This window comes from Myotis yumanensis, unplaced genomic scaffold, assembly GCF_028538775.1.
Source record: "Myotis yumanensis isolate MYYU_CA2020_CCGP unplaced genomic scaffold, mMyoYum1.0.hap1 SCAF_2, whole genome shotgun sequence".
NCBI lineage: Eukaryota > Metazoa > Chordata > Mammalia > Chiroptera > Vespertilionidae > Myotis > Myotis yumanensis.
The window spans coordinates 103,887,006-103,896,990 of NW_027223753.1; the positions used below are offsets into that span (position 1 = coordinate 103,887,006).

Here is a 9,985-nt window from a genome sequence, read left to right on the forward strand (position 1 = left end):
TTCTTGAAATAAGCCCACTTCCCGAGAGCACACTTCTCCCATAATATCCTTTTTCTGCACATTAACAAATTGCTTTTTAAAGTCTAAAATTAAGGATACACCTTCAGGTATTACAAACCAGGACACATCTCAGTTAGGTGGTCATAGTCATCTCTCTCCCTGGGCTCAACCCAACTTACCCTCTTGCTATTCTTTAAATATGGCAACCTTACTCCCCAGCTCAGGGCTTCTGCACTTGCTGTATCATCTGCATGGCATACTCCTCCGTTTTCACCAGGTTGCCTCCTTATTCTATGCAAGAGTCACCTCCCCAATTTATAGATGCTTCCAGTCACTCTCTGCAAATTGATATATAGTATTTCCTCCATAGCACTTACTGTTCTCTAAAATAATCTTATCTGTTTAAATGTGTGTGTTTACTGAATGTCTCTTGCATTAGAGTGTAGATTCCATGAGAGTAGAGACCAGGCTTGTCTGTTTCACTTCTGCATCCTGAAGAGTTAGATCAGCAGCTGGCACCTTGTAGGTGCTCAATAAATATTTATTAGTATTAAGATACTTTATTCCTAGAATAAACTCAACTTAGTTGTAGTGTAGTCTTTATTCCCACACTCAATCAGATTTTTTTTATTGAAATTTTATTTAGGAGTTTTATGTATATATTAATCAGTGGAAAGGACCTATTTCCTACTCTGAAATCCCCTTCTGGTTATTTTCTATCTAGTTATTCTGAGTTGGGGAAGCATTCCTTGTTTTCCATTCTCTAGAAGAGTTTGTATAAGATAGAAATTATCTAGCCCTTGAGGCTGGCAGAACTCTCAATAAAGCCCTTTGGGCCTGTTGTTTTTCTTATGGAAGACTTTACATGACTGCTCCATTTTCTTAATAATTGTAAGACTATTCAGGCTATTTCTTTTCTTTTCTTTTTTTTTTTTTTGGATAGGTAAGGAAAGTCCTCCCCTACCCTTGGAACTTGACCATTTCATTTAAATTTTTGAACAAAATTAAGTATAGTAGTTACATCTGGAGTTTTTGTGGTCTATGATGGATTGATGTATTCAATATATTATTTCAAATCATGTAAAATGTAAAAGGCCCACCACAGACCTAATGATGACAGTGTGTTTTAAATCAAGAATTATGATGAATCCAATTTGGTGTATTCAGTTTCCATTGAAAATGCATTATTTGCTGAAAATATGAGTGACTGAATCTATCCTGGTGCCCAGGGGCGGATACTCTCCAAAGGTGAAGCTTGCAGGTCCCCAGCAACACAGACAAGCCTTGATGGAAACTGTCCAGTCAACTCAGACTTATATCTTTTTAAAAATATATTTTTTTATTGAGAGGAAGGAAGAGGGAGATAGAAACATCAATGATGAGAGAGAATCATCATTGGATTGATTGGCTGCCTCCTGCACGCCCCACATTGGGGATCGAGCCCACAACCCGGGGAATATGCCCTGACTGGGAATCAACCGTGACCTCCTGGTTCATAGGTCAACATTCAATCACAAACCATGCTGGCTGGGCTCAGTCTTACATATTCTCCCAATTCAGACTATGAAGGTCTTGAAAGATCTCTCTGCTGTAGTCCACAGGTTGGATGCTGGGCCTATAGCACCCCCAATATTAGCTCCCTATTTGTTGGGAGTTAGGAAAAAGCCACATAATTTTTCCAACAGTAGTTTCCAGACACCAGAGAAGAGTGAAGAGGCATCCTGAAACAGAGCTGAATTAAAGACAGGCCTGTGGCATGACGCTTCTCTGCCAATGAAATTACTGTGGGACTTAATATATGTCTAGGTCATCACCATGCTACAAGGATAAGTGGATTAAAAAGAAAGCAATTTCTGAACAAAAATGGTGAAAAGTTTGCTAGTAAGGAGAGGGTGGAGATTCGGGAACCTATAAATTGATGTCAGCTGAGCACTCATTGTAGGGTGTCTGGCAAATGGATTTACTATTTTTCCAACTGTAATAAAGTATTACAAAATTGCTTCTATGCAAACAATTGTTTAAAAAGGGTCCTTACATCAAACAATGCAATTCATGTGCTTTTCAAGCAATCACAAAGCTGGAGACTAACTTGGAAGTATTAGAAGTAATTTTGCTTGGAATCATGCTGAATACTAAGATTGAGGTGCTCTTTCCTCCTCAACTCCCTCTCTTTCATCAGTCCTTTTATTTTTTTTTTTAATCCTCACCCAAGGATATTTTTCCATTGGTTTTTAGGGAGAGTAGGAGAGAGAGGGAAAGACAGAGAGAAACATCGATCTGAGAGAAACACATGGATTGGTTGCCTCCTGCATGGCCCTGACCAGGGCCTGGGCTGGGGAGAGCTTGCAACCAAGATACATGCCCTCAACCAGAATCAAATCCGGGAACCTTTGGTAGGCAGGCTGATGCTTTATCCACTGAGCCAGTCCAGCTAGGGCGGGATCTGTCTTTTAATGCACCAACACAACTTTAGTTTTTGTGGGGAAAGGGTAAAGGGAAGACAGGATAGGGACTTTGGAGACAGTACTGTGAAGGGAGGCAGGTGGGTCCAGAAATGAAAAGATGGAAATCATTCAATTAAACTCCACCATCTTCATCTGTAAATAGGGATTAAAAACATATGCCTGTCCTGACGGGATCCCAGGGGCAATGCTGGGCTACTTGAGAAAGCTGCATATAAAATTCCAGCTCTACTAGACTCTCTATCTGCATAAAGTCTGTCATAGGAAGCCTCATCCTTTCACTTTATCAGGACCACAGGGGGGAAATTATATGAACTCTGCTGGTGGCATTATGATTTTTTCTGGAAAATGGGGTTAAGTCAAGTTCTTTGAACGTTTTTCTACCCTGAACACCCATATGAATTAAGTCACCTTTTCAAGTCCTTGCACTTAGAAGATTCTATAAGACTAACTGAAGAATAATGTTGCAAACAGCAACATTTTATCCTCTGATTGAAAGAGGCTGTCCAAAATATAGAAAAATAAATTTGCGTTAACTTTTTCAAACTTCTAAAAACTCCTTAGGACAGGAGGCAAACAAAATGCCTCCAGATCTCCAGCATTTACTGGCCCACAAGCTTCTGGATTCCTCACAATTCTGCCAAGGCCTCAACTGGGGTCTAATAAACTGGGCATTGAACACCCCATCACCTTCAGTTACTAAAGGCTATTGCAATTGTCCCGTTTTACAGATGAAATTGAGGTATGGCTTGGTCTCAGAGGGAGAGAGAGAGAGAGAGAGAGAGAGAGAGAAGGATTTTCTCATTATCTTTAAAGAAAATATTAAAGTAACTAAAAAATGATCTAGTTCAAAAACGGTGTTTCCTTTAGGGCCAAATCGTTTGATCTCATCTTTGAGACCAAGAAGCAAGACAAGTATTTTACTGTAAATTAAAACACCTCCCTGCACCCCCATTCCCGAGGGCGTCAGTCACAGTGGTCTCAGCATTCCAAGCTGAGATGGGGAGAGCATCTGCTGGAGCATATAAATCCGGAGTCCCTATCCATTGGTGGAGGAAAGCCTGGAGAAGACACCGCCTGTACAGTCCCTGGAAGACGTCTTCTTTGATCCCGGGGTCAAAAAGATTTATTACTTCCTCGGTGAGGGAGAAACCTCAGGCCAGCAGAACCCGAGAGCCGCGAGTAGAAAGCCTGAGGGCGGCGCTCTGCGGCCTAGCATTTCCGCGCGGGTGAGTCCTGGGTTTCGGGAGGGGTCGGGCGGTTCCGACGCCTAAAGAAGAGCAGAGTGGGCGGTCGCGGGGGGATTTCTACTTTACCAGAAAGCAAAAATGTGCAGATGAGCCCGGCAGCTGCACGCAGAATCCAAATTACCCAGAGCCCGGGCGCTCCAGCGCTGCGAACCTCGCGTCCGCGTCCGGAGCTCTGCGCACGCGTGGTTGAGGCCTCCCCCGCGCGATGGCCACCAGAGCAGCCCCGCAGTAAATCCTGGCCCACATCTCCAGACCTCAGAGCGGTGCGGCGGCGCTGAGAGGGGGCGGGCGCAGGACCCGCGGCGGAGGGCAGCGCAGCGAAGGGGAGGAGCCGCAGCGATAGACGGCGGCGCGCACCAACCCGGCGCCGCCTGGCGGGTGCCGCGCCGAGGCTGGCCGGGGCGTGTTGCAGGCGCCCCGTGTAGGGGCATCTGATAGCTGCATCTTCCCTTTAGCGCGGCGGCGACGGCAGCGGTGCGGGTTTCCTCTGCCCGGATACCTCGTGGGCCTGAAGCGGCTAGTGCCAGGATCGGGGCGGGCAAGGGAAAGCTGCGGCCCGCGCTTTTTAGCCGAGAGCTCTGTGTATAGGATCCTTCCGGGCCAGTCGGAAACTGAGGAGCGGCGGGGGCCGACTATGCCCGCCAGAGCATCCTCTACGTAATGGAAGAAGCCGCCGCTGCTGCAGGGTCGCGGTGCGCCCCATCCACTGCCGCCAGAGAGATGGGTAGAGTCGGGCTGCGGAGGCCAAGAGCGAGAGAGGCGGAGCCGCTTTGCCCGGAGCTGGGTCTCGTTTAAGCCCCCTCCCCTCAACCTCCCCCAGTGGGTATCGGAGCCCGGAAGGAAGCTGCTGTCCGGGCGCCCTGGGCTCAGCGGAGCGCGGAGCAGAGCTCCTGGCCTGGTGAAAGTTTCCCTTCCCCAGTCGCAGGGCGCCCGCTTCCCGGAAATTGCCCAAGGCTTGGGCTTCCGAATGCCGTGGCACCCCCTGAGGCACGGAGACCCCCAGCGTAAGACAGCGCGTGAGAAATCGAGGAACGAATAACAACAGCAGGACAGACCTCCGAGCCGCGATCCCAGGCCGCTCCTGGTCGCGCCCGCGGCTCCAGGTGAGCTGGGGAGCCAGGCAGACTGGAGGATGGGTGGTACTTAGGCGGAGGCGGCAGCTGGGAGGAGGATTGAGGCGCACCAGTTTACTCCGCTTACCCTCGCAGGTCTTTCTGGGAGCCGCTGCCATGGGAGAGCCAGTCCTGGGCGCCAAGGACCAGCCGCCGCTGCTGCCGCCGCGCCCGCCTAGGAGCCGCGGCCCCAGTCCTCGCGCACGAAGCCGGCCCGCTGCGTCCCCCGCTCGGGCTGCAGGGCTGCCTCCGCCACTCCGTGGACCCCGAGTGAGCCTGTGATGAGCCGCAGCCCGCTGGGAGCCGTGTCCCCCGGCGCGCCTCCCCGATTGCTCCCGGCCGCGCCTGCCGCAGCACGCGCCTTGCTTCCACCGAGGTCCCGGCGCCCGGGCCGCCACTGGCCTGCGTCGCCCCTCGGAATGAAGGTGTTCCGTAGGAAGGCGCTAGTGCTGTGCGCAGGCTATGCGCTGCTGCTTGTGCTCACCATGCTCAACCTCCTGGACTACAAGTGGCACAAGGAGCCGCTACAGCAGTGCAGTCCCGACGGGCCGCTAGGTGCTGCGGCAGGGGTGGCTGGGGACGGCTGGGGGCGCCCGAGGCCTCTTCCAGCTGTGTCGCGTCGCGCACACACCCGCTTGGACCCCCGCACCCCGTACCGCTCCCCCGCTGCCCCTGTCCTAGGGGCGGCGCCAGCAGCGGAGGCGGGGGCCGTGGCCCCTTCTGGCAATAGCACTCGCAGCTCCAGGGGCGGTGAGATCAAACGGCAGTTGGTGTACGTGTTCACCACATGGCGCTCGGGCTCGTCCTTCTTCGGGGAGCTCTTTAACCAGAATCCCGAGGTATTCTTCCTATACGAGCCAGTGTGGCACGTGTGGCAAAAACTGTACCCGGGGGATGCTGTGTCTCTGCAAGGGGCAGCGCGGGACATGCTGAGCGCTCTCTATCGCTGTGACCTCTCAGTCTTCCAGCTGTACAGCCCCGCTGGCAGCGGGGGGCGCAACCTCACCACACTGGGCATTTTTGGCGCTGCCACCAATAAGGTCGTGTGCTCTTCGCCGCTCTGCCCTGCCTATCGCAAAGAGGTCGTGGGGCTGGTGGACGATCGTGTGTGCAAGAAGTGTCCACCCCAACGCTTGGCACTCTTCGAAGAAGAGTGCCGCAAGTACCACACGCTGGTCATCAAGGGCGTGCGTGTCTTCGATGTGGCTGTGTTGGCGCCGCTACTTCGAGACCCGGCCTTGGACCTCAAGGTCATCCACTTGGTGCGTGATCCTCGTGCTGTGGCCAGCTCACGCATCCGCTCGCGCCACGGTCTCATCCGTGAGAGCCTGCAGGTGGTACGCAGCCGGGACCCGAGAGCCCATCGCATGCCATTCCTGGAGGCTGCTGGCCACAAGCTGGGTGCCAAGAAGGAGGGTGTGGGTGGCCCAGCAGACTACCATGCACTTGGCGCTATGGAGGTCATCTGCAACAGCATGGCCAAGACACTGCAGACAGCCCTGCAGCCCCCTGACTGGCTACAAGGCCACTACCTAGTGGTGCGGTACGAGGACCTGGTGGGAGACCCCGTCAAGACCCTACGGAGGGTGTACGACTTTGTGGGACTGCTGGTGAGCCCTGAAATGGAGCAATTTGCCTTGAACATGACCAGTGGTTCGGGCTCCTCCTCCAAGCCTTTTGTGGTGTCTGCCCGTAACGCCACCCAGGCAGCCAACGCATGGCGGACTGCCCTCACCTTTCAGCAGATAAAACAAGTGGAGGAATTTTGCTATCAGCCCATGGCTGTGCTGGGCTATCAGAGGGTGAATAGCCCCGAGGAAGTCAAAGACCTCAGCAAAACCCTGCTCCAAAAGCCCCGGCTCTGAGGGTTTCTTGGGAGGCCTGACTGGAGGTGGGAGACACCCACAGGAAGACTGTTGAGGTGGGAGACAACCCACCCACAGGGGACTGTGGTGTGCTTAAACAGAAACAGTCCAGACCCAAGCAGAGGAAGCCCACATATTCTACTATAGATGTATAATATAAATAACCACACAGACACTTGCTGTCAGTGTTCCCAGTCTTGCATTTCAAGAACAGTCACAATACACACACATCTCAGAAAAGGCGAGACTTGAAAGTTCTGACCAGCTGCCTTCCTGTCCTCTCCCTGCCTTTTCTCCCTTTCCCTTTCCCCCAGGTCTTACCCTCTCTCCTACCTGCCCTGCATTTTGAAGTGGGATACTGATTAAATCAAGATCCAGTAACCCAAATCTTGTTTACAAAGTTTTTGTGGTATCTGTGAACATGTAGTAGTGTAATTTGGATGGGGGGTGAGGGAATAAAAAAAAGGGGAAGTGGCCCAGGAGCAGAAAGCCTCATTGGGAATAATAAACCAAGGAGGCATTCATTTAAAGTAGACTTCTCTGTAAAAGCAAAGGTTATATGTGAGTATTAATAAAGAAGATAATAAATAATACTAATTTTTATACTTGCCTCCATTACTTTGGATTTACCTGTGTTGATCTGTAGCTTCAGACAGAATCTGCTTCCCATTCCTGAACTCTCATTTCCAGTCTGTTTCCTAGAGAACAGTTAAGATGGGTGGGAGCAGCTTCTTGCTCCCTGGGAGTTGTTTTCTTACATGTAAATTGTAGTCTGTCAGGTGCCAAGGAATGGGGAAACATCTTCAAATTCAAAACCAAGCCAGGAGCGCAGAAAGAATAAAGCATTCGATGTTAATTAATGAGTTAAGACTGGGGAATTCTGAAGCAGAGAATAATGTTTCAGTCCTGAGTTTAGTCCAGAAAAAAGATTAAAAAGAAAAGAAAAGTATGTAATTAAAAAGTATTTCTGATTATTAGAACACAGACCTCATATGTTAGTGTGATCATATTGTGACAATGGTAGCAACTTCTTGGGTTAGAAAAGTAAGAGAAGTATATGTGTATGGCATGTCTTTCTGCTTCTGACACATTATGTGAAGGCATATGAAAAGGAAGTTTCACCTGAGAAGCGTAAGGGCACTCACAGGCTTTTCCTTGCTTTTGATCCAAATTAGTACAAAAGAGAATGTGAATTTATAATTGTTTATTTGGGATGCCCCTGGGGCATGCTGCTTTTCTTTATCATAGTTCCTAAAAGTAAAAGTGCAGAGAAACTATAACATGTGCCGACAGTATAAGGTTGCAGCTGAAAGCTTCTTTTAGATATGAAAATAAACTATGAGCTAGTTAGTGTGTTGGATTTTGAGATTTGGTGTTTTTCACGGAGGAACCCATTGCAATTTTCCTCAGTGGCGTTGTTGCTGCACTGAGCCCATTGTGTGGGAGCATTTTGCAGAATGTCATATTACAATGCTACCAAACCTAAAAAGAAACGAGACAGTGTAATTACATACTACATTAAATGGGATACAAGTTCAATATAATTATGAGATCTCTGCAGGCCAACTTGTATGGGTTAAATGCTCAGGATTTTATTTTAAGGAAAGAATATTAAAAAATATGTACATGGGAAATATTTTGACATAGGATGATTCTTAAGTATAATTTCCATTATGTGAAATCTATACTGTTAAGAATTCCAAGGTAAATAAGCACAGAGTTTTAAACAAGATGTTTTTAGCAGTGGATTTTATAACGAATTCTAGAATGGCTTATTTTTAATTTACTAAAATAGTTTATAATATTGTGTTTCTTAAACCCTATTACAGCTATAACATAGTTCATGTTTTCAATGATAGCTTCATGGTAGTGCCTATGCTGAATTATCTTCAGCAGCAAAATATTTGTAATAGCTTTAATTTAAGAATACTTTAAAATTAAATGAACAAAATAAATATTAATGTTGGGTGAGTATAGATGAAACAGATTTGTGAGGAAATTAAGACAGCATAATTAAGAAGCAATTACTCAGAATAAAATAACCATTTAAAAAGAAATTTCATGTGGCATTCAGCTCTTCTCACTTAATCACAGTAAATTCATGCTTAGTTTCTCAGTGAAGGATTTTTAAGCAGTTGAATTCATTCTTTTCTCAGTATATTGAAGCACTTCGATTGCATTATAGTGGAATTACAATGTTCTGGGACCTTGATTTAACAATATATTAGATGCTGCATAGAGCCCTTGCAGCCTGCTGAGTATTTGTGGCCTTTGCTCAGATGAAATTTTAAGCTAAACACCAACAATTCTCCCTTGCTGTGTTCAAATCAGGTTTTCAGCTGTGATTCTCTTGTAGCAGCTGTATTCTCTCCACTCCCACTCCTGGGCTCTGTAATTTGAAAAGATGAATTGTTGCTCCTGGATATTTGTACCTAGCTGCATTCTAGGAAAGTGAGACAGGCGCAGTTTCCCCTAACAACCCAGATAGCCCTATCAGTGACACTCAGCTCCCACAGGCTGGAGAAGGAGAGCAGTGTTTTTTGGCGTTAATAAGCTCTGTCAAACCCTTGGTGCAAGCAGACCTGTGCCTCAACAAATTACAACAAAGCCTGTGGCCATTTCTGAGGCAGCAAAATGTGAAAGAGGTTCACATTTCCCATCTTGGCAATATATCCATCAGCAGGAGGAAATATTTTTCAGAGCAGGTTATCAGAGTGATATTTATTTATTTATTTATTTATTTATTTAAAATTCTTTATTGTTTAAAGTATTACATATGTCTCCTTTCCCCCCCCCCCATTGACCTCTCCCCGGCTGGCTGCAGCTCAAAGGATAGCATGCCTGACTTACCCCTTTGACTTTGGAATGCTTTTATCAATGAGATAGTCCTATTTATAAAATGAAGTGCCCATTGCATTTAGTCAACAATATGCGTTTGGAACAAGGCAGCAGCACAGGCTGGAGCTTGAGTTTCAGGGAGCTCAGAGGCCCTCAAAGGCCTCATTCAGACTGACCCTAGGTACCTGGCAGGCAGGGACTGGGGCAAATCCTGTTTCCTTCAGTGTCTATCACAGTATGAGTGCTTGATGAATATTTATTATGTAAGTGAATGGAATATGTAACTATCAAGTTTTGAAAGTCCTCAGAAGGGAAAGAGGAAGAATGTGTTACTTTTTTGGAGAGAGTGCTAAGCAATTCACCAAAGATTGCTGAAGGAAGTGGGCCTTAGGTTCTGTTTAGATGCGGGGCGTGGGCAATCCAAAAACACTTTGCCCTCTGATTACAAACAACTGGTT

General features: G+C 47.6%; 1 protein-coding gene across 1 annotated transcript; it reads left to right on the top strand.

Moving 5' to 3' along the window:
- Window positions 1-3,505: 3,505 nt before the first annotated feature.
- On the top strand, window positions 3,506-7,261 carry CHST2 (carbohydrate sulfotransferase 2). The gene is made up of 3 exons (XM_070405924.1): window positions 3,506-3,691; window positions 4,168-4,815; window positions 4,921-7,261. The coding sequence occupies exon 3, from the start codon at window positions 5,106-5,108 to the stop codon at window positions 6,687-6,689; it is 1,584 nt and encodes a 527-aa protein (XP_070262025.1). The 5' UTR covers window positions 3,506-3,691; window positions 4,168-4,815; window positions 4,921-5,105; the 3' UTR covers window positions 6,690-7,261.
- Window positions 7,262-9,985: the final 2,724 nt, after the last annotated feature.

Excerpts from the sequence above, each read along its gene's own strand:
- CHST2 (XM_070405924.1), top strand. The coding sequence starts at position 5,106 with ATGAGCCGCAGCCCGCTGGGAGCCGTGTCCCCCGGCGCGCCTCCCCGA.